We start from the raw sequence: 23,521 nt of genomic DNA, 5'->3' as shown, positions 1-23,521 counted from the left end.
AAAAGCATCACAGACAGAAACTGACTGCATAAAGATTTAGAAGCATTCTAATTTGACCAGTATGATTTAGTTTAGCCTCCTATAAAAGTGGGGTGGACCAAGTAGACACCTGTAAATATTAACACAATACCATCAAACCATGATCATAAAGATGAATCAGCAACACTCTAAAATAGACTCAACAAAAGCAGAACACTGATACTTTGATGAAGTTAGGCTTTATTGCAGAATGGATTAGATTGCATTAGTTTTAATAAAGTACCAGGTGAATGTCTGTATAGGCCTACAGTGTGTTTGCATCCTTGTGCATGCAACGGGTTCTATTTTTTCTTGTTGTTTTTGACCGCAGTCACTTCCCGTTACAGTTCTTTTTATTTCTAGTATGTTGCTTTAAAATGTTGTTAGCACAAACCACGAGGGCCGAGATAGAAATGTTTCATCATATCAGCTGAAAACGAAGGTAACTGGTGAGTAGGGAGCAGATCACAGAGCTACAAACAGATCGCTCAGTTTCACCCTATGTTTCACATATTTCTACTTCCCTGTTTTTAAAGATCTTTTGGACAAAAAGAGTTGAACACAGTTTTTTATCTTGGATGTATCTGCTAGACAATCCTCTGCATATATAGTTAGAATGATGATGATATGATGAACAATTACATCACAAATGAGAGATGTGACAAAAAAAAGAATCAACTTTCATGAAACTGAATAAAACTGAATAATGGATGAAACAAATAAAATAGCCAGATTCCTCTTTATTATGAAAGATTAAGTTATCCAGTTGTTTTCATACTACCTACATTTTTTGTATTTACATGGCTGACTTGAACTACTCTCACAAAATCACCGACTAGACAGAAAACTGGTATATAGATACAGCAGCAGCATTTAAACTGTGTTATCTACAGTGAGGTTAACAGCATAAAAAAACAGATTGCATGAACATAATCAGATCACAATCTTTAACTTCAATTAAAGAAAAAAATCTATACCTATATATATATATATATATATATATATACCAATTTGCATAGGTTAACAAGGTGTTAATTTAATCTGTTGTCAGTGCAACCACGTCCATCATAGCAGTTATTAATGAGTTTAATATTTTTTAGCAATAATCTGAATCTGCAATGTAACTTCTACCCAAAGCTGTAAAATTAAGCTTTGTTAATAATAACGATCCTTCAGGCTGATTCGAGAGATTTCTGAGAAAGATGCGTCAAGTTGACAGTTTTCCTTTTAAATGCTTCTTTCACAATAAGGCACATGCCTGTTTGTTATCGCTTTTTACAGCCTCCATGGAGCCGGCTGTGTTTTATTTTGAAAATACGCACAGAAAACGACTGCTGCCACAGACTCTGACTTGACGGTGTGAAGCGTCTAGAAGCAGCCAGAAAGTGAACTTCAGAGATATAAAGCTGCAGCTCGGAGCAGAGACAGAGACAGAAACAGATCAGAGCGGAGAACAAGAAGATCCAGAGAGGAAGCAGCAGATTCATCCTCTTCATCACTCAGAGCACTGGACACTAAACTGTAAGTTCAACCTTTAACTCTGAAAGTTAGTTTAGATTGAAAGTTTGATACGTTCATATTTGACAAATGTGTGGAAGCTGCATAATTAACTGAAGTAATAAAAGCAGAGAAAACTGTTTAGATTATGTTTTTAGAAATAGAATTTGTGTATTGTATCTAAATTTCATTGATAAAACGTGGTTGTTGATTTAATGATTTTTTGAGAGCAGGACTTTTACCTGTGACATTATATAGATTTACAGCATTCTGTGAAACACTGAGTACTGGTGTATTCACATGCTAATGTTTAGTTTGTTTGTTTCTACAATATAGGTTCACTGTTTGACAGGCGACCATCTCCAGTGAAAATGTCTGCAGCTAAAGGTGTAGCCATCGGCATCGACCTGGGCACCACCTACTCCTGTGTGGGGGTTTTCCAGCACGGGAAAGTAGAAATCATCGCCAACGACCAGGGTAACAGGACCACCCCCAGCTATGTGGCGTTCACTGACACCGAGAGGCTCATTGGGGACTCAGCCAAGAACCAGGTGGCTTTGAACCCCACCAACACCGTGTTTGATGCCAAGAGACTGATTGGAAGAAAGTTCAATGATGCAGTGGTGCAGGCTGACATGAAGCACTGGCCCTTCAAGGTGGTGTCAGATGAAGGGAGGCCTAAAATTCAGGTGGAGTACAAAGGGGAGAACAAAGCCTTCAACCCTGAGGAGATTTCCTCCATGGTCCTGGTGAAGATGAAAGAGATCGCCGAGGCGTACCTGGGCCACAAGGTGTCTAGCGCCGTCATCACAGTCCCAGCGTACTTCAACGACTCCCAGCGACAAGCCACCAAAGACGCAGGAGTCATCGCAGGACTCAACGTCCTGAGGATCATCAACGAGCCCACGGCAGCCGCCATCGCGTACGGTCTGGACAAAGGCAAGTCAGGAGAGCGTAACGTCCTGATCTTTGACCTGGGTGGAGGCACCTTCGACGTGTCCATCCTGACCATTGAAGACGGTATCTTTGAGGTCAAAGCCACAGCTGGAGACACTCACCTGGGTGGAGAAGACTTTGACAACCGCATGGTCAACCACTTTGTGGAGGAGTTCAAGAGGAAACACAAGAAGGACATCAGCCAGAACAAGAGAGCCTTGAGGAGGCTGCGCACAGCTTGTGAGAGGGCCAAGAGGACCCTGTCCTCCAGTTCCCAGGCCAGCATTGAGATCGACTCTCTGTACGAGGGCATCGACTTCTACACCTCCATCACCAGAGCTCGCTTTGAGGAGCTGTGCTCCGACCTGTTCAGGGGAACTTTAGAGCCAGTGGAGAAAGCCCTGCGAGACGCCAAAATGGACAAGGGACAGATCCAAGATATCGTCCTGGTGGGAGGCTCCACCAGAATCCCCAAAATCCAGAAACTCCTGCAGGATTTCTTCAACGGCAGAGAGCTGAACAAGAGCATCAACCCAGATGAGGCGGTGGCTTATGGTGCTGCTGTCCAGGCCGCCATTCTCACAGGGGATACCTCGGGGAACGTTCAGGACCTGCTGCTCCTGGACGTGGCGCCTCTGTCACTGGGTATCGAGACAGCCGGAGGAGTCATGACGTCCCTGATCAAGCGCAACACCACCATCCCCACCAAACAAACCCAGGTGTTCAGCACCTACTCTGACAACCAGCCCGGGGTCCTCATCCAGGTCTACGAAGGGGAGAGAGCCATGACCAAGGACAACAACCTGCTGGGCAAGTTTGAGCTGACAGGAATCCCACCTGCACCGCGAGGAGTCCCACAGATCGAGGTCACCTTCGACATCGACGCCAACGGCATTCTGAACGTGTCTGCGGTGGACAAGAGCACCGGCAAAGAGAACAAGATCACCATCACCAACGATAAGGGCCGACTGAGCAAAGAAGACATCGAGAAGATGGTGCAGGATGCTGAAAAATACAAAGCTGAGGACGAGCAGCAGAGGGACAAAATCGCTGCCAAGAACTCCCTGGAGTCCTACGCCTTCAACATCAAGAGCAGCGTCCAGGATGAGAAGCTGAAGGGCAAAATTAGTGAGGAGGACAAGAAGAAGCTGATTGAGAAGTGTGATGAGACCATCACCTGGCTGGAGAACAACCAGCTGGCTGATAAAGAGGAGTACCAACACCAGCAGAAAGAGCTGGAGAAAGTGTGTAACCCCATCATCAGCAAGTTGTATCAGGGAGAAATGCCCACTGGCAGCTGTAGAGAGCAGGCACGGGCCGGCTCCCAGGGGCCCACTATTGAGGAGGTGGACTAAAGTGGCCCCTGGTGTGGACTGTTTGATCACTGGGACTGTACTGACATTCAGCTGTAACTTCTCTGTATGACTCATGTTTATAGGTTTTAAAATGTGATAAATAAGATGATGACTTAAAGAATTAATGTTTACACATATTCCATGTATAAATACACTGTTTTCACCACTAATGTATGATCACTTCTGTGGTTTAAAATGCAACTGTCACTTTATGTCATGTTCAAATATCTTTCGTTTTTTTTTTTTGCACATTGAAAGTGGGGAATATTTTATAATAATTCAAAACTATTAATATATTTCAACTGTGCTGCTGGAATTTGCAATAAAGATGTACACAACTTATTTTAGTTTTATATTTGTTTTGGTATATTTTTTTTCCGCCTTTCATATTATTTTGTTATGAAGTTAAGCAGGTATTTAATTACATTCATTTAATCTTTAAATTACACACAGAAGAATAAAATAAATGAACTGATTTATCATTTGTTTTAAATGTTATTCTTGTAAAATTCATTGAAGATTATGTTACCAAAAGAATTTTTATGAGACAAAGTAATCTTCTCTTTAGAACTGAAGGAGAAAATATGAAGGAAGAAATAAAGTAACCGAATTGAGAACGATATGAAAAACTAAAGACTTGTCAATTAGTCCTATAAATCAACTAATTATTATATCTTTATTTGTACTTTTGGTAATATAGTTTATAAGAAAGTATCATACTGCATGATATGGAATATGTTATTGTTATCTAAGTTAGCTTTTCTAAAAAAAATACTCCATTTATTAATTAGTTTTGTGCGTGTGTGTGTATGTAGATACTGTTGCATGCCTTTCTGTGTATATAATAACCTGTTCGCTTTTCTGTAAAATCCCAGTTCAAAGCATTTGGATTTGCCTTTTATTTGACCATGCAGAAAAAAATTATTGCAGTCAATTTCATTTATACAGTCCAATGTCAAAAATTGTGACAGAGCATATGTCTAAAATGACTTCTAATATTTTTTGTTTACAAATTACAAAACTCACACCACCATATCAGTGAGGCACAAAATGACCATAATATGAAAAAATCAAACTACAGAAATATTTAAAAGCATCACAGACAGAAACTGACTGCATAAAGATTTAGAAGCATTCTAATTTGACCAGTATGATTTAGTTTAGCCTCCTATAAAAGTGGGGTGGACCAAGTAGACACCTGTAAATATTAACACAATACCATCAAACCATGATCATAAAGATGAATCAGCAACACTCTAAAATAGACTCAACAAAAGCAGAACACTGATACTTTGATGAAGTTAGGCTTTATTGCAGAATGGATTAGATTGCATTAGTTTTAATAAAGTACCAGGTGAATGTCTGTATAGGCCTACAGTGTGTTTGCATCCTTGTGCATGCAACGGGTTCTATTTTTTCTTGTTGTTTTTGACCGCAGTCACTTCCCGTTACAGTTCTTTTTATTTCTAGTATGTTGCTTTAAAATGTTGTTAGCACAAACCACGAGGGCCGAGATAGAAATGTTTCATCATATCAGCTGAAAACGAAGGTAACTGGTGAGTAGGGAGCAGATCACAGAGCTACAAACAGATCGCTCAGTTTCACCCTATGTTTCACATATTTCTACTTCCCTGTTTTTAAAGATCTTTTGGACAAAAAGAGTTGAACACAGTTTTTTATCTTGGATGTATCTGCTAGACAATCCTCTGCATATGTAGTTAGAATGATGATGATATGATGAACAATTACATCACAAATGAGAGATGTGACAAAAAAAAGAATCTACTTTCATGAAACTGAATAAAACTGAATAATGGATGAAACAAATAAAATAGCCAGATTCCTCTTTATTATGAAAGATTAAGTTATCCAGTTGTTTTGATACTACCTACATTTTTTGTATTTACATGGCTGACTTGAACTACTCTCACAAAATCACCGACTAGACAGAAAACTGGTATATAGATACAGCAGCAGCATTTAAACTGTGTTATCTACAGTGAGGTTAACAGCATAAAAAAACAGATTGCATGAACATAATCAGATCACAATCTTTAACTTCAATTAAAGAAAAAAATCTATACCTATATATATACCTATATATATATATATATATATATATATATATATATATATATATATATATATATATATATATATATATATATATACCAATTTGCATAGGTTAACAAGGTGTTAATTTAATGTGTTGTCAGTGCAACCACGTCCATCATAGCAGTTATTAATGAGTTTAATATTTTTTAGCAATAATCTGAATCTGCAATGTAACTTCTACCCAAAGCTGTAAAATTAAGCTTTGTTAATAATAACGATCCTTCAGGCTGATTCGAGAGATTTCTGAGAAAGATGCGTCAAGTTGACAGTTTTCCTTTTAAATGCTTCTTTCACAATAAGGCGCATGCCTGTTTGTTATCGCTTTTTACAGCCTCCATGGAGCCGGCTGTGTTTTATTTTGAAAATACAAACAGGAAACGACTGCTGCCACAGACTCTGACTTGACGGTGTGAAGCGTCTAGAAGCAGCCAGAAAGTGAACTTCAGAGATATAAAGCTGCAGCTCGGAGCAGAGACAGAGACAGAAACAGATCAGAGCGGAGAACAAGAAGATCCAGAGAGGAAGCAGCAGATTCATCCTCTTCATCACTCAGAGCACTGGACACTAAACTGTAAGTTCAACTTTTATCTCTGAAAGTTAGTTTAGATTGAAAGTTTGATACGTTCATATTTGACAAATGTGTAGAAGCTGTATAATTAACTGAAGTAATAAAAGCAGAGAAAACTGTTTCTGTTTTTTAAAAATGGGATTTTTGTATTGTAACTAAATTTCATTGATAAAATGTGGTTGTTGATTTAATGATTTTTTGAGAGCAGGACTTTTACCTGTGACATTATATAGATTTACAGCCTTCTGTAAAACACTGAGTACTGGTGTATTCACATGCTAATGTTTAGTTTGATTGTTTCTAAAATATAGGTTCACTGTTTGACAAGCGACCATCTCCAGTGAAAATGTCTGCAGCTAAAGGTGTAGCCATCGGCATCGACCTGGGCACCACCTACTCCTGTGTGGGGGTTTTCCAGCACGGGAAAGTAGAAATCATCGCCAACGACCAGGGTAACAGGACCACCCCCAGCTATGTGGCGTTCACTGACACCGAGAGGCTCATTGGGGACTCAGCCAAGAACCAGGTGGCTTTGAACCCCACCAACACCGTGTTTGATGCCAAGAGACTGATTGGAAGAAAGTTCGATGATGCAGTGGTGCAGGCTGACATGAAGCACTGGCCCTTCAAGGTGGTGTCAGATGAAGGGAGGCCTAAAATTCAGGTGGAGTACAAAGGGGAGAACAAAGCCTTCAACCCTGAGGAGATTTCCTCCATGGTCCTGGTGAAGATGAAAGAGATCGCCGAGGCGTACCTGGGCCACAAGGTGTCTAGCGCCGTCATCACAGTCCCAGCGTACTTCAACGACTCCCAGCGACAAGCCACCAAAGACGCAGGAGTCATCGCAGGACTCAACGTCCTGAGGATCATCAACGAGCCCACGGCAGCCGCCATCGCGTACGGTCTGGACAAAGGCAAGTCAGGAGAGCGTAACGTCCTGATCTTTGACCTGGGTGGAGGCACCTTCGACGTGTCCATCCTGACCATTGAAGACGGTATCTTTGAGGTCAAAGCCACAGCTGGAGACACTCACCTGGGTGGAGAAGACTTTGACAACCGCATGGTTAACCACTTTGTGGAGGAGTTCAAGAGGAAACACAAGAAGGACATCAGCCAGAACAAGAGAGCCTTGAGGAGGCTGCGCACAGCTTGTGAGAGGGCCAAGAGGACCCTGTCCTCCAGCTCCCAGGCCAGCATTGAGATCGACTCTCTGTACGAGGGCATCGACTTCTACACCTCCATCACCAGAGCTCGCTTTGAGGAGCTGTGCTCCGACCTGTTCAGGGGAACTTTAGAGCCAGTGGAGAAAGCCCTGCGAGACGCCAAAATGGACAAGGGACAGATCCAAGATATCGTCCTGGTGGGAGGCTCCACCAGAATCCCCAAAATCCAGAAACTCCTGCAGGATTTCTTCAACGGCAGAGAGCTGAACAAGAGCATCAACCCAGATGAGGCGGTGGCTTACGGTGCTGCTGTCCAGGCCGCCATTCTCACAGGGGATACCTCGGGGAACGTTCAGGACCTGCTGCTCCTGGACGTGGCACCTCTGTCCCTGGGTATCGAGACAGCCGGAGGGGTCATGACGTCCCTGATCAAGCGCAACACCACCATCCCCACCAAACAAACCCAGGTGTTCAGCACCTACTCTGACAACCAGCCCGGGGTCCTCATCCAGGTCTACGAAGGGGAAAGAGCCATGACCAAGGACAACAACCTGCTGGGAAAGTTTGAGCTGACAGGAATCCCACCTGCACCACGAGGAGTCCCGCAGATCGAGGTCACCTTCGACATCGACGCCAACGGCATTCTGAACGTGTCTGCGGTGGACAAGAGCACCGGCAAAGAGAACAAGATCACCATCACCAACGATAAGGGGCGACTGAGCAAAGAAGACATCGAGAAGATGGTGCAGGATGCTGAAAAATACAAAGCTGAGGACGAGCAGCAGAGGGACAAAATCGCTGCCAAGAACTCCCTGGAGTCCTACGCCTTCAACATCAAGAGCAGCGTCCAGGATGAGAAGCTGAAGGGCAAAATTAGTGAGGAGGACAAGAAGAAGCTGATTGAGAAGTGTGATGAGACCATCACCTGGCTGGAGAACAACCAGCTGGCTGATAAAGAGGAGTACCAACACCAGCAGAAAGAGCTGGAGAAAGTGTGTAACCCCATCATCAGCAAGTTGTATCAGGGAGAAATGCCCACTGGCAGCTGTAGAGAGCAGGCACGAGCCGGCTCCCAGGGGCCCACTATTGAGGAGGTGGACTAAAGTGGCCCCTGGTGTGGACTGTTTGATCACTGGGACTGTACTGACATTCAGCTGTAACTTCTCTGTATGACTCATGTTTATAGGTTTTAAAATGTGATAAATAAGATGATGACTTAAAGAATTAATGTTTACACATATTCCATGTATAAATACACTGTTTTCACCACTAATGTATGATCACTTCTGTGGTTTAAAATGCAACTGTCACTTTATGTCATGTTCAAATATCTTTTGTTTTGTTTTTTTGCACATTGAAAGTGGGGAATATTTTATAATAATTCAAAACTATTAATATATTTCAACTGTGCTGCAGGAATTTGTAATAAAGATGTACACAACTTATTTTTGTTTTATATTTGTTTTGGTATATTTTTTTCCGCCTTTCATATTATTTTGTTATGAAGTTAAGCAGGTATTTAATTACATTTATTTAATCTTTAAATTACACACAGAAGAATAAAATAAATGAACTGATTTATCATTTGTTTTAAATGTTATTCTTGTAAAATTCATTGAAGATTATGTTACCAAAAGATTTTTTATGAGACAAAGTAATCTTCTCTTTAGAACTGAAGGAGAAAATATGAAGGAAGAAATAAAGTAACCGAATTGAGAATGATATGAAAAACTAAAGACTTGTCAATTAGTTCTATAAATCAACTAATTATTATATCTTTATTTGTACTTTTGGTAATATAGTTTATAAGAAAGTATCATACTGCATGATATGGAATATGTTATTGTTATCTAAGTTAGCTTTTCTAAAAAAAATACTCCATTTATTAATTAGTTTTGTGCATGTGTGTATGTAGATACTGTTGCATGCCTTTCTGTGTATATAATAACCTGTTCGCTTTTCTGTAAAATCCCAGTTCAAAGCATTTGGATTTGCCTTTTATTTGACCATGCAGAAAAAAATTATTGCAGTCAATTTAATTTATACAGTCCAATGTCAAAAATTGTGACAGAGCATATGTCTAAAATGACTTCTAATATTTTTTGTTTACAACAAAAGCAGAACACTGATACTTTGATGAAGTTAGGTTTTATTGCAGAATGGATTAGATTGCATTAGTTTTAATAAAGTACCAGGTGAATGTATGTATAGGCCTACAGTGTGTTTGCATCCTTGTGCATGCAACGGGTTCTATTTTTTCTTGTTCTTTTTGATTATGCTCTGATTTTATAACATTTATTCAAAACATAATAGGCTACATGCCACTGGTAATTGATAAATGACTGACTGAAGCCCCGCCAGCGGTTTTTAGCTGCAGCTGTCACGGACCTGGAGTCGCCGACTTACGAACTATCGCGAGAACCAGGACACTGCGAGAAGAAAGGGGTCCAGGCAAGGCATAGCAATATTCATATTTAGCAACAACAACAATCTTTACAAACATCATTGTTCCGTTATGTAGACTAAAAGGATGAAGGACTATGTGCCAGTTTCACACAAAGACACGGATGAAAACACCAGACTGTGATATACAGGTAGAGAAACCTCTAAATATTGTGCTAAAACAATATTGATAGCTAGCTAGGTGGTTTATTAATAGCTAGGTTAGCTACGTGGCTAACGGTTAGCTTAGCCTCGTAAAGAATCTTTGGCGTTAGCTGCTGTTGGATGATTGAATATGTGGTCATCTCGGAGACAGGTTATAATAGACATCACAAAATGAGAACTATTTAACTAACACTGGAGAATAAAGATGTTAATAAATGGTCTGTAGGCAAGTAGACGTTAGGTAGCTATTGTTAGCTAGCTAACGTTAGACGTCTTTAAAGAAAGCTGAATGAGCAAGACACACATTGCCAGTTCATGTTAGCATGCTAGCGATTGAGGCAAGTTTATATAGTACTTACCTCACTTAGAGATGCTTTAAGATACAGTAGTTATATGTAGACGGCAGTGATTAATTTAATGGGCAGCTTTGGAGGAAGTACTCGCTTTATTTACTTGAGTAAAAGTACAAATTTTACTAACTTACTTACTGTAAATACACCATTACAAGTAAAAACCATGCATTGAAAATGTTACTAAGGTAAAAGTATGCAGTGAGAGCAAGTTAACAACGGTGATGTGAGAATAAATCATATATTTTGCTAAAAAGTAGAAACATTATAATATTATTAAAGTAAAACATGCAGAGAGAATCTTGAGAATTTACATCAAAGTATTAAAAACAAAACTACTTGCAGAAAATGGCCCATGTGAATTTTATTACATTGCATAATTATTACGCATGCATCATTGAAAATCTACTCAACTACTTGACAATCAAATTACAAATAAAAGTCCTGTGTTTAAAGTGTTCCTGAAGTAAAACTACTTCCACATAAAAGTAGAAAATGCAGAACTACTCATTATGCACAATTCTTTATTTCAGATAAATATATATTATTGTGCGAGAAAAGTGAAACAGATATATGTATAGGCAATTACTTGATTACATTATTTTAATACATTATTTATTACAGTAGGTTAAACTGTGCCAAAATATTGTCTTATTCATGCTACTCAGATTTGCACACTGCTTCTATTCTTTGTCATACAGTTTTGATGCTGTCATCTTTGGTACTGCAAACAGTCAAACAAACAGTGACAGATTTGACCACATTATCAGTTGGAAAGGAAATGGTAAAATAATCTTTAGTAGCAACACTTGGTTTAGGTTATAATGCATTCATGTCTACATCTCTTAATGTTGCAGCTGGAAAAAACATTCATTTGGAAATGCTGGAGTTAGTTTACAAATGGTACTAGCCAATAGTGCATATACTGTAGAGCAAAAACAATTATTTTAAGTATTACTGCCAACACATTCTTTTTGATTTACTATTTATTCTGAAAAGCAACAACAACAAATTTGGTGGAGCGAGTATCTCCCACAGAAATAAAATGTATAAAATAGCAATTGTAAATTGTAAGAATACAGATATAAAGGGCAAACTGATTTCTGCTCTACAACTATTCGCTAACACTGATACTGGTGAACTCTCACAGTTGTATGTCTAATATTTATGTTTTGACTTCTGTGTGCAGGGGCTTTTTTGGTGATGTGCATACCAAGTTATAGTTTGTGTGTGTGTGTTTTACAGGATGTGGCCGCAATTTTCTGGATATATGACAGACGGTGAAGAAGAGGCAGACCTAGTGAATCTCGCCCTTCAGGCCTCCACTACCCTTCCATTTCTTGAATATTTGAAACTCACACTTTCTTGCTGAAAAGGAAACATATTTAATAGCACAATAGAATGTAGCAAAAAGCTTATACTTAGTGGTATTTGACCTTTTTTTAAACCCCATCTTGCATGGGCTGGGTACATTGTCTTTTTAACTCTTCGTTTTTGATGGGGCTAAGTGCAACACTTCAGTTCACACTAATTTGTAACTTATTAGACCAATGTGCCGTGTTTGCCCCCCGTCATTTGCCCCAGCTGTGCAATCACTTCAGGTTTCTGTTGTATGTTTGAAGTGATTTGACAAATCATAAAGTCTATCAACACCCCTGGCTTATCAGGAGGATGAACGGCTCTCTATTAACCCCGCCCAGCCCACGGGTGGCAAACTCCTCTCCTTTACCTCCCTCACCCTCCCCTTCTCCGTCCCCTCCTTCTCCCTCTTTGCTGCCCATGTCCTCCCGACCACCCCCTCTCCCACCTCTGGTGAGTCCTCCACCCCAGGCTCACCCATCCTCCCTTTCAGACACCCCCACACCATCCCCCTCTCCTTCTCTGAGCTGGACCGAATTCTGTGAGCTCCATGCCCGTGTTGCAGCTGGTGACTTTGCACGCCATTTTCGGGCTTTTCTCCTGGAAAACCCCCACTACTCCCCAGATTCAGCAGCCGTTTTCTGCCGCCGCTTCACTGACCGCTTTGTTCGTCACTTTCAGAGTGAGCTGGAAGGGGCACTCCCACCAAGCTGTGCTTCTGGGAGGGACGAAATGGTGATATGGGCTCCTCAATCGGATGCTACTTCCTTGGAAGAGGAGGCAGTGTCACCCTTGTCAGCATCTGGGGGAGCAGTCCTTCCATGTCTCCCAACTAACACAGCGAGGGCCTCATCAAAGCCTGCGCCAACACGGCTAGTGTTGGAGAACCGCAGCGGGGACAGGTTCCAAGATTCCTATGCCCATGGCCAAGTTTTGCCTCCATCGTCATCATCATCATGTTGCTCCTCAGTGGGTGGAAACAATGGGAGGCGTGAGGAGAGAGGGGCAATGGTTGTCCCTGGAAATGGGGAAGCACCTGTTGAGGAAGAGGAGGACAGCTGGCTCGGAGTGGCGTCTGTGGGGGAAGATGTTGAACCAGATGAGCGGGAAGGAGAGTCTGCAGAGGGGGACAGTGCTGACCCATCTCACACTTCTCAGATTCAGCCTTCCTCTTCCTCCGTCACTCCTCCGTCTGGCTCCAAAGGTAACAGTACACCCAACTCCTCCAAAAACAAACTGAAAAAGCGCTTTTCACTGCGGAGTGTGGGTCGTAGTGTTCGGGGGAGTGTCAGAGGAATCCTGCATTGGCGAAGCTCGTCAAGTGACTCAGCCCAGAGCCAGCTGCCCTCCAGCTACAGCTACACTATGGGTGTGCAGGACGCTAGCTTGGTTTCAACCTCAAAGAGGAACTCTGGCACACAGCCTCCGACACCCACCTCCTCCATGCCCGTCTCTCTGTCAATGCCCCTCTCCCTCCCCCATTCTTCCTCTTCCTCTCTGCCCCCTTCATCATCAAGCAGCGCCACCTCTCTCTCTCTGTCAGAGGCTGCTCGGGATCGGCGACGGAGCAATGGTGAAGGAGGTGAGAAGGAGAAGTGGAGCCACCGCCTGGAGAAACTCAGACTCTCACGATCCCCTCCTCCGGTCCTCGCCCCAACCACTGTTGGCTCTCACTCCACCTCCTCAACGCTCCCTCTGAACAGTGCTGCTGCCGTCGCCATAGTACCTCAGAGAAAGGTTGGCCGGCTGGTGCGGGAGGGCGGGGTGAGCGTTAGCTCATCCAATGACGAGTTAAGTGCGAGCCATGGCTTTTCTGGCTTTTCATTCAGTCTACTGCATCATGGTACAGACAACAACAGCGCTGCCTCAGCTTCATCTGCTGCAGCTCAGGCAGGTTCAGTGCAGCCTCTGGCCAGCGGTGCAAACATGCCCTGGAGAGGAGGACGCTGGCATAAATGTCGTCTGGTGCTCAGAGAGAGGGACAGAGAAGGTGGTGAGAGGGGAGAGGAGTACTACTTGGAATTCTTCATTCCACCCAAAGTAAGTATTTCCATTAAACCATGAGGATACAAGAATAAAATATTTCATATAAAAACGTAACTGCTGAATAAATCAGTTTGTTAACCAGATTTTGTTTGGTTCGTCTCCTTAGTCGTCAAAGCCCCGACTGACTGTCCTTTGCTGCTCCATCATGGATGTGAGGAGCACCACCGCGCTGGAGGTTCCTGACAAGGAAAACACCTTTCTGTTGCAGGTAATCACCCCCTTCATCCAAGTCTTAAGTTTTCTCACTGATTAGTTTCTCTCCGTTTCTGAAGAAAAATATGTTAGCAACACAACACAGGGATTGATATTTACAATGTATGCTTCAGCAGCTTTTATGCATCACAGACATCTCACAGCTAATGAGAATTCCCAGTGTATTTGTATACTACCGTACCATATCAGTTAGAAACAATAGGGAATACCTTGATAATGTGAAGTATATATAAATAAAATGTACTTTACTTATTGGTGGTTAGAGGGGAGATAGATTTTCAAATAACTGTCCCCTTTCCAACCTAAAGCTTAACCTGCATTTGTTCCCTCTAAGCTGGAAGGGTCAACACAGTACGTGATTGAAACACGAGATGCTGTACAGATGAGAGCCTGGCTGAGTGACATCAGGAACGGCATCTGTCTCAGGTAATAAAGGTGGCACCAGTGCAAAATGTGTTGCACACCATACAGCTGCTTCGACGGGAGTTACTATACTATTTCTTTTGTACCCTGTGTGTGTGTGTCTTCCTATGTTTTTGTGATTGTATTTTAGTTTGATACCATCACTGGCATAACATTGTGACATTTCTGCATCATGAGCACAACATCATCATCAAGAGGACAGTTGGAGTTGAGTCTTGGTTTTAGGGTTCAGGTTAGAGACAGGTTTAGATTAGGTTTATGATTAGACTTAGGCACTTTGGAGGGATGCTTCAATCTGGAAATAGAGGCTAGGGAATACATTGTCACTGAGTGTCCTCACTAACATTTCTCTCTGCCACAGTGAACAGGAAGACACTGAAGCTGCGTCTGGGGGGCCGTTAGACATCAGTGGGACGCCTGAGATTGTAGACCGTCTATCACAAGGTGTGTGTGATATCATTTTGTAAAGAGCTACAGTGTTTTTACATCAAACTTGGACTTAAACCTTCTGAAACTGGCAGGAGATGTTTGTGTGTGCTCCACAAAGTGAGGTCTGTTTAGAATAAAAGCAGATCTGTGACTGTGTGGCTGGTGACTTTGCAAAATCCACTTTCACGTTCAGTCAGGTCTAGAGCAATAGTTGATCTGTACATCAAACTCGATGGTATAAGTAATTGTTACTTTCTGTTCATTATTGATTTTTTTTAAGTGTTTTAAAAAACCTTTTGCTCTGTTATTTATATATAAGTCTGTGTATCTGAACCCTGATTTGGATGCCTTCAAATTAATGCAAATTTTACTGGCCATACACCTGTAACATAAACAGACTTGGGAAAATGTACTTAATAGCTTCTCTGGTTTCTGTATTACCTCACTCCTCTATCAGTGTGTTATGGAGGTATTGGAGGATCCTCACCCCTGATGGATCCCCTCCCTCCAGAGTTGCCACCTCGAGCCCCTCTTGATGAACCAGACGGCCGGATTCTTGGGGGAGGCGGTGCTAGTCTGGGCACACCTTTTGCTGAGACGCCAGATGCCACAGGTGCGTGTATATCATCCTCAGAGACTTTTAATTAAAACGGTAAAAAAACTTAAATGAGGTTTAATTTCTGGGACATGTAGAACATGTAAAACATTACTGCATTGTATGTTTCACCTACATAGGGTCCTTTCTGTTCTCTGAGACACCCTCTGCCGAGGCGGTAGAGCACCCTCTCAGTGAGTGTCAGTGGTTTCACGGCACCTTGTCACGCCTGAAAGCTGCTCAGCTGGTGTTGGCTGGAGGTGCAGCGAGCCACGGTGTCTTTCTGGTTCGTCAAAGTGAGACACGACGTGGAGAATATGTCCTCACTTTTAACTTCCAGGGCAAGGCCAAGGTGAGTCCAGGAGTACTTACAAGGGTAACATTTGTCTCAAATCTGGACAAATCTAGAAAAATAGGACCTGACTCTGTCTCTTCCCCGCAGCACCTCCGTCTATCCCTGAATGAAGATGGCCAGTGTCGAGTGCAGCACCTTTGGTTCCAGTCCATCTTTGACATGTTGGAGCACTTCCGGGTGCACCCGATCCCCCTGGAGTCTGGCGGTGCCTCAGATGTCACGCTCATCAGCTTTGTGGGTGCCACTGCTGTTCGCCAGCCAGGTATGAGTGACTCCAACCCCTCAGATCAATAAGAAGCATAAAAGCTCCTAGAGCAGCGATAGCCATACAGGAAACAAATGTAGCACTCAGTGCTGGTAAAAGGCCCTTTATGGTGATATTAAATGTTGGTCCTGTATTTTATTCATATTCCTAAATCTGTTTCTTTTGGTGGACAGTAATGTCCACCTGGTTGGATGTTTCTTTAACACTTTCAATGTGGATAAAATCATAATAACAAAACCATTATCACCACTTAAATGTAAAGAAAAAAAAAGCCAGAATATTATAGCATAAAACCCCGGTAATGAGTCAGGATTAAGTTGTTTAGGCGATTCCTCTCAGATCAGTCTACGTATAAAAGTGTTTTTATGTTGAGCAAAAGAAGAAAACATTTATTTATTAACATGGTCATAATTCGATTAGGACTTTCTCCTTTGTATTTTTTTTTTCAACTGTAACTCATCGCAGTGATAAATACCTAGTGAAACACACCATTTGAGTAGTCTTATATCTAGTCTTTATATATTGATGCACTGTCTGGACCTTGCCAGTTCATAGTTGATGCTGATGTAGGCATTGATACCTCTCTGTATAAAGTTTATAGAGGACTCTTGGGCAGAAAAGCATATCCTCCTAGAAGTTTTGTGCTTACAAACTAGAAAAAGGAAAACCTGTTGTAACATTAATGTAATAGACTCTCGGACCTTCAGTTGAAGTGACAGCAAAGGATGAAGTTGCCAAGATTGCATAATTCATGTCTGAAAAGGGCTTTGTAGTGTACACAGCTTAGTCAGTTCCCAAAAAGTATTGTTGTATTCTTCAAGTTAGAGCAGAACATCTCAGCCAGGTGTTCTGCTGCGTGTTCTAACCTGAGTAGCAAAAGGCCGGACAGTTATCATGAAGCCATGAACCCAGTCTGCTGAACCACATGTGTTTGTGTGGTTCAACACGGAATAAATGCATCAGTTGTCTAGTGTGCATATACACTGCTCATCCAAAAAAAAAAAAAAAGTCACAACCTGGATTCAGCTGAGCAAATATGTAAAAGTCTCCTATTGGATAATTACTGCATGAATGATTATGTCTCAGCTGGCAACAAGTTATTTAACTGATGCAGTTAGTAGCTTCTCATTTCTTAAACATCCATATTTGAAGACACACCCTGTGGTCGTGGAAAAGATGTTAATCTGTTTCAGGAAGGTCAAATTATTGGCATCAAGCAAAGAAACCATCTAAGGACATTGATGAAACTACCAAAACTAGGTTAAGAACTGTCCAATGGAAGAAGGTCATGTGGTCTGATATGTCCAGGTTTACCCTGTTCCAGAGGGATGGGAGCATCAGGGTAAGAAGAGCGACAGGTGAAGTGATGTACCCATCATGCCTAGTGCCTACCGTACAAGCCTGTGGGGGCAGTGCCATGATCTGGGGTTGCTGCACTTGGTCAGGTCTAGGTTCAGCAACATTATGTGTCCAAAGAATGAGGCCAACTGACTACCTAAATATACTGAATGACCAGGTTATTCCATCAATGTATTTTTTCTTCCTTAATGACACGGACATATTCCAGGATGACAATGTCAGGATACATCAGACTCAAATTGTGAAAGAGTGGTTCAGGGAGCATGACACATTATTTTCACACATGGATTGGCCACTGCAGAGTCCAGACCTTAACCCCACTGAGAATCTTTGGGATGTGCTGGAGAAGAGTTTGCACAGTAGTCCAACTCTCCCATCATCAATACAAATATTGGCAAAAAATTGATGCAACTCTGGACAAGAATAAATGTTGTGACACTGCAGAAGTTTATTTAAACGATGCCACAGCGAATGTGTGCAGTAGTCAAAGCTAAAGAGTGTGTGTGACTTTTTTTTTTTTTTTTATGGACAGGCAGTGTATGTTGACCATCTTTTCTTCTGAGCTGTTCTGTGTCTTAGTTCATTTCTGAGAGTACAGACTTTGCTCAGTGTTATTTCTTAAACAAAAATGCCTTTATACGACACAAGAATGCCAGACTTCACCATATTAAATACTTGCCAGAAAACCCACAATGAGTCACAGACATTTTGGTAACCATCTCCACTCACCTACATCATGTGGCCCAGCAGCCTTTTCCATCTGCCCACCGTGTTACTGCACCCATCGGTTCTGACCTCTGTGTTGTTGTCTTGTTGTATCCGTTGGTTCATCCTTTACAGGCCGAGACAGGGCAGGCAGTCGGCCTACAGTCTGTGACGTCATCACCACGCGCCATCCTGACTCTCCATCAACCCCCATCTCTGACTGTGTGTAAGTGAGACCGGACTCGGCTGAGAGAGAGAGAGAGGAGAGAGTGTTTGAGTAAGAGCGAGTGAGTGAACAAGTGAGGTGTAAAAAATATTTTTATGTGCAAACTGGACATATTGACACCAGTGTTTGTCATGGGAGTACACACCGTAACATTACTGCTGGTTCTTTGCATTCTGCCTTTAACACAGAAGTGGTGCTCTTCCAGATATTATGCACCGTTATCATTTCTCAGTAGGTTGATGAAATTCTGTATTTTTTTATGGTCCCATTTGCCGAGTCAAACCAACAAATAACTGACCGTACTAACAAGTATTGCATGTTTATCCAAATCCGGATTCATATGCACTATATATTTAACTTCTAAAGATTTACATGTTCAGTAGGAACCATCAGACTTGAAAATGACATATAAAAACGCATCACCTGCTGAGCTGAATTAAACAGAGAACCCTCCCACATGAGAGGGAGCTCTTTTTATTTCATTTCACACTTTGCGAAACTCTGAAATCTGGATAACTGATGATTAGTGCACGTCTCTGCTTTAGCTAAGATTAATTGTGACAACATCAGAGGAAAATGCTCTGTTTTTGTATGTCAGCCGAACCGTATGTCTGTCTGTGTCTGTGTGTGTGTGTGTGTGTGTGTATGTGTGTGTGTGTGTGTGTGTGTGTCTTTGAATTGGACTGCCTCCATGACTCCCATGGACTCCATGACTACAGACTTCTTCCACCTATACTTCTGCTTACTGTCATTTTCTCTTTCTCTCCCCTCTTTCCTCCAACTATGCTGTCACTTCACTTCTTACACTTTTGTTCTTATCCCCTTCCTTTATTTATACTTTTCTCTCATTTTCCCCACTTTTCCTTATTTTTTTTTCCTCTCATCTGTTTCTTCTCCACACAGACTTGACCAGCAGACCCCGTAGTCCTCCTAACCCTCCTCCCCTGCCACCTGGCCGGCCGCCACCCCCGACTCCGCCCCAGGAGCGAGGAAACGAGACAGAGCTGGGAGGAGGAAGCATGACTGTGATGCCGATGGCAGCGACAGGAGGAGGAAGTGGAGGCAGTGGAGGTGGTAGTGGAGGAGGAGTGGAAGATTGGGAGGAGAGGGACAGGGACACTCCTCTCCGCCAACTAGAAGCTGTGGAGGGAGAAGAGAGGGATGGAGCGAGGGCGCCTAGAGCCATCGATAACCAGTACTCCTTCTTCTAATGAAGGGAATTCCAGGAGGGGGAGGAGGAGCGTATGTGTGCGTCTTTGCGTGTCTCCCAACAGTGTGTGAAAGCGAAAGTAAGCTTGGGTGAGGCGGCGTACATCATAGCCATTCATAACCAGTATTTTTATTTTGTTAGCAAGGAGGAGGTATAAAAGTACTAACACTACGCGAGAGAGAGAGAGAACGGAGCAGATGGAGAGATGGGTGAGAGCAGCTTTACAACACTAAATAGCGGTACATTTCTTTTCTTTTTTTTTTTTTTGTCATATAAGCTTTGTCTTTTGCCGGTACGCCTCACAGCAGGCTCGTTCTTGTTTGTGCAAGTGAGCAGTAGTGAGAGCTTGAGCCCTGTGAAGCCAGCAGTCCCAATACCTCACAGTGGTCCTGCCAAGACAGCACATGCTAGCCAGAGGCCAAACATACTCTACATACATTTCTACTGTGGCATGTAGACCCAAAACATTACACTCTCATTGGTACAGGGACAACGTCACAGCAGTCTCTATTTAAAAGCACTGTACTGGATTTATGTAGCAAAGAAACGTCAAATTAACATATTAGCTTCGGTACATGATTACATTCATGTCTCAGTGAATGAAATAGATGTGAAATGTGAATTTAAAATAAACTATAAACACAATATGTGATTGAATGTATACTAGTACTAACACTAATGACATGATGATGATGATACTGTACTGTACTTCTGCTTTGGTGCCACATGTAAGTGTAAACACCAGGTTGAAGATTAAAATAAACAGGAAAATACATAAAGAAATGAAATCATATATAATATACACACACATACACATATATAGATAGATAGATATTTTCTTGTAAAGGAGGCTGACTGTAACCCCCATTTAACACTGAGCCGCTTCTTGTGTCTTTTGGTCAATAAGAGCCTTGAAGCAGCACAGACCTCTACACAAGCTCTCAAGGATCTGTTTCTTCCTTACAGCTGCTGAAATGACATTAAAATGACACTAACAACAGCTGTTACTTTGTAGAAGGACAGGAAAAAAGCAGCTCCAGCAATGAAAAGAAATTGTAACATGCTGTAGTCAGTTCAAATGCTAAATAATCTGCGTGAGTGCCAGTCAACTGCAAAAATGCCCCCAGTAAAGTGTCCCCAGTATGACACTTTAGCAAACAGCTTCAGATGCATTGCCTCCTGGATTGGAGGACTGACTATGACTTGCATGCACCTTGTGGTTGCATCATATTTTTGATTTGGCTAAAAGAAATACATATATAGTATGTGTAATGCAAACAGCACTCTTGTATGTAATTGGGTGTAGAATTGGTTTGACAGAAATCCCAGTGGGTAACTAATAGACTACAAGCTTCAGGTGGAGAATACAGGATATATGGGATAAAGATGGGTCCAATGTGGCCAGTGGCGTAGCAACGGATTGTAGTAATGTTTTGGTTCAGCTTTATGCATGTTGTGTAGGTTGGTACTGTCACTGAACTACAGATAAGAAAAACTTAAAAATAGAAAACCATCATGTTGATTTAGTTTATTTACTTATGTATTCAGTGGATGAGTTGGTAATGGTTAATAAACAACTGACAACTGGCATTTATAGATCAGTTATAAGCCATTAATAGCAATGGTCGCAACGCAGCAACTTTCAGGTGGTAATGCATCTATAAATGTTCCTTATTGAATGCTAATGAATCTCTCACTTCTAATAAGTCATATAAAACATTAGTTTTTATTTAATGATCTACCAAAAGTCACAACGTCAGGGCCCCTTTATAAAGGATGATAAACACCAGCATATGTGCTTTTTTCACAGTCTTGTTACTCAGAAGTTGTTTTGTTGGTAGTTATAATTAATCTATAAAACTTTAGCAAAATTTTTATTTCTAACACACTATCTGTTCGCTGCTGGACAGAAATGCTGAAATGATTAGTTTACCAATCAATTAGTCAGTTGATGGAAAAGCTATTACAAAATAACAGTTTATTTTGGTTATGTTAATTTGCCTTTTTGTTTGGCTGGACAACACAAGCAAACTGGAGCCCTTACTGCAAATCCAGGAGATTTTCATCTATGTATTTCACACTCTTCTGGCATTTTTTATATACTAGACTATATATTGACTGACACCAAAACAATTATTCATTGCAGCCCTTCTGCACATCATTGTGCACTTTAGTGGAACAAGATTGGGGGTGATAATTGGAATGAGATTAAAAGGGATATTTTTTTGTATTGAATACATGTTGATTTAAGGCAAAGTTATTCCAAGACTTTGCCATTACATAAGGCAACAAATAAACTGATTTCTTTCTTTTTTTTTTTTTTTTTAAATGGAGTTTGGCGTGATGTTATCAAGACACAATAGAGAATGTTATGTATTGGGTCTAAGTGGCACATGAGCTACAGCGGGCGGGAAACATTTACCTCAGTCACACTCAGTATACAGTACGTCTCTCTCTCTTTTTCTCTCTCTTTTTCTCTCTGATACAAAAAAAGCTGAACTGGTAGAGATGTGTTTTCTTTCAGAGAGAAATGATTGCTCATACCAATAACAATAATATTGACGGAAATAATAATAATGACGGTCAGAATAATAGTATTAATTTTATTTGTTTTTAAGACATCTTTTTATTTTGTATGCTTACTCCATGTAACACTTGTTCCAACTTCAGTTGAAATGTCTTTGTGCCTTTTTTATTTTTGGGATAAAAGAAGGAAAAAAAAAAATTACGATTTGCTATAATGCCTCATTCTCAAGGCTAAAGTAGCCCTCATTTTATTTTCATGCTGTCTTCTCCTCCTCAACTTCATTATCCATTCATCAAGTTTGAAAAATATATACAATTACCAGAAAATGTCAATGAAAATACCTACTTTTTCTACTTGTGCCTTTCTGTGTCTGTCTTCTCGTCATCAGCCTCTGCCTGCTCTTGAGTTACGCTGTCTCCAATCATCAATCAATTTAGAGCTTAACTGTTTCTTTACAAACCACGTTACCTACCCAGCCATTTGTCATTTTTTTCTTTGCTCATGTATTTGTATGCACCTTTTCCCCACTAACCATCATGTTCTGTGTTCTGTTCTCAGTTTCAAAACTCTTTGTGCCTTTCTGTCTCTTTTCTCTCTTTGCTGGGACCGTGTGTTGAGGGCGGGCAGTGTTGTCTGTCCACCCTGTGTGGTTAGTTTCAGGTACTACATTGAATTTAATGATAATGATATAATATAAATATAGTGAAACATAATGGTCTCTTTGTGGTCATTTTTTTCTTCAGGTTTTAAATGTCATTCATTTGTAAGTACAGTAAGTATTAGTTGAACTAATTTTATTAAGTACAGGAACCTAAAGGACGATATTCAATTTTTAACCTGAATAATATAGTATGCTATATATAATATTTATATATAAAGTTTTTTTTTATTAAAAAGGAGCACTCTCTAGATCCAGCTTCTCATTTGAGAAGTTTGGCTCTTTAGTCTTGAATGTAAGTGTAAATTAAATATCTGAGCATCGAGTTCAAAGTCAGATAAACAAGCTCTTTTAATATTATTAAAGTATTAAAGTAAATTTGAGTTTGGAAACTTATAATGCAAATTTTTATATTCTATACACAACAGTTAATGAATCAATTAAAAATATAAACATACAAAAATAATAATTAATACAGTCCTGCTATAACTCACACACACACACACTACCTCTCAAAAGTTTGGGATCACTTAGCTATTGTA

At 41.1% G+C, this 23,521-nt stretch overlaps 3 protein-coding genes and 1 long non-coding RNA gene across 6 annotated transcripts; 3 read left to right on the top strand and 1 right to left on the bottom strand.

The window, feature by feature from the left end:
• The first annotated feature begins 1,408 nt into the window (after positions 1–1,408).
• LOC113155369 (heat shock 70 kDa protein 1-like) lies at positions 1,409–4,104 on the top strand. The gene is made up of 2 exons (XM_026350062.1): positions 1,409–1,539; positions 1,852–4,104. The coding sequence occupies exon 2, from the start codon at positions 1,887–1,889 to the stop codon at positions 3,804–3,806; it is 1,920 nt and encodes a 639-aa protein (XP_026205847.1). The 5' UTR covers positions 1,409–1,539; positions 1,852–1,886; the 3' UTR covers positions 3,807–4,104.
• A 2,257-nt stretch (positions 4,105–6,361) lies between these two features.
• LOC113163049 (heat shock 70 kDa protein 1-like) lies at positions 6,362–8,936 on the top strand. The gene is made up of 2 exons (XM_026361363.1): positions 6,362–6,492; positions 6,801–8,936. The coding sequence occupies exon 2, from the start codon at positions 6,836–6,838 to the stop codon at positions 8,753–8,755; it is 1,920 nt and encodes a 639-aa protein (XP_026217148.1). The 5' UTR covers positions 6,362–6,492; positions 6,801–6,835; the 3' UTR covers positions 8,756–8,936.
• Positions 8,937–10,090: 1,154 nt separating this feature from the next.
• Positions 10,091–23,034, top strand: sh2b1 (SH2B adaptor protein 1). 3 transcript variants are annotated; one of them, XR_003298865.1, is made up of 11 exons: positions 10,091–10,246; positions 11,855–14,008; positions 14,121–14,222; positions 14,562–14,653; positions 15,012–15,094; positions 15,537–15,692; positions 15,815–16,026; positions 16,117–16,291; positions 18,494–18,584; positions 19,488–21,056; positions 21,115–23,034. XR_003298865.1 is itself a non-coding variant. In XM_026361339.1 (10 exons), exons 2-10 carry the CDS (start codon positions 12,281–12,283, stop codon positions 19,507–19,509), a joined length of 2,661 nt encoding a protein of 886 aa, XP_026217124.1. In that variant the 5' UTR covers positions 10,091–10,246; positions 11,855–12,280; the 3' UTR covers positions 19,510–23,034. The 3 variants fall into 3 exon arrangements, 2 of the variants coding, with proteins under 2 accessions (XP_026217124.1, XP_026217132.1); XM_026361339.1 differs by having other exon boundaries at positions 19,488–23,034; XM_026361347.1 differs by lacking the exon at positions 10,091–10,246 and having other exon boundaries at positions 10,904–14,008; positions 19,488–23,034.
• On the bottom strand, positions 14,157–15,924 carry LOC113163058. The gene is made up of 3 exons (XR_003298867.1): positions 15,811–15,924; positions 15,521–15,716; positions 14,157–14,280 (listed from the first exon to the last, which is right to left on the bottom strand). It is a non-coding gene; the product is annotated as an uncharacterized LOC113163058 (long non-coding RNA).
• Positions 23,035–23,521: the final 487 nt, after the last annotated feature.

This window comes from Anabas testudineus, chromosome 8 (genome assembly GCF_900324465.2).
Source record: "Anabas testudineus chromosome 8, fAnaTes1.2, whole genome shotgun sequence".
NCBI classification, from domain to species: Eukaryota; Metazoa; Chordata; class Actinopteri; order Anabantiformes; family Anabantidae; genus Anabas; species Anabas testudineus.
This window is presented reverse-complemented; position numbering and strand designations above follow the sequence as displayed.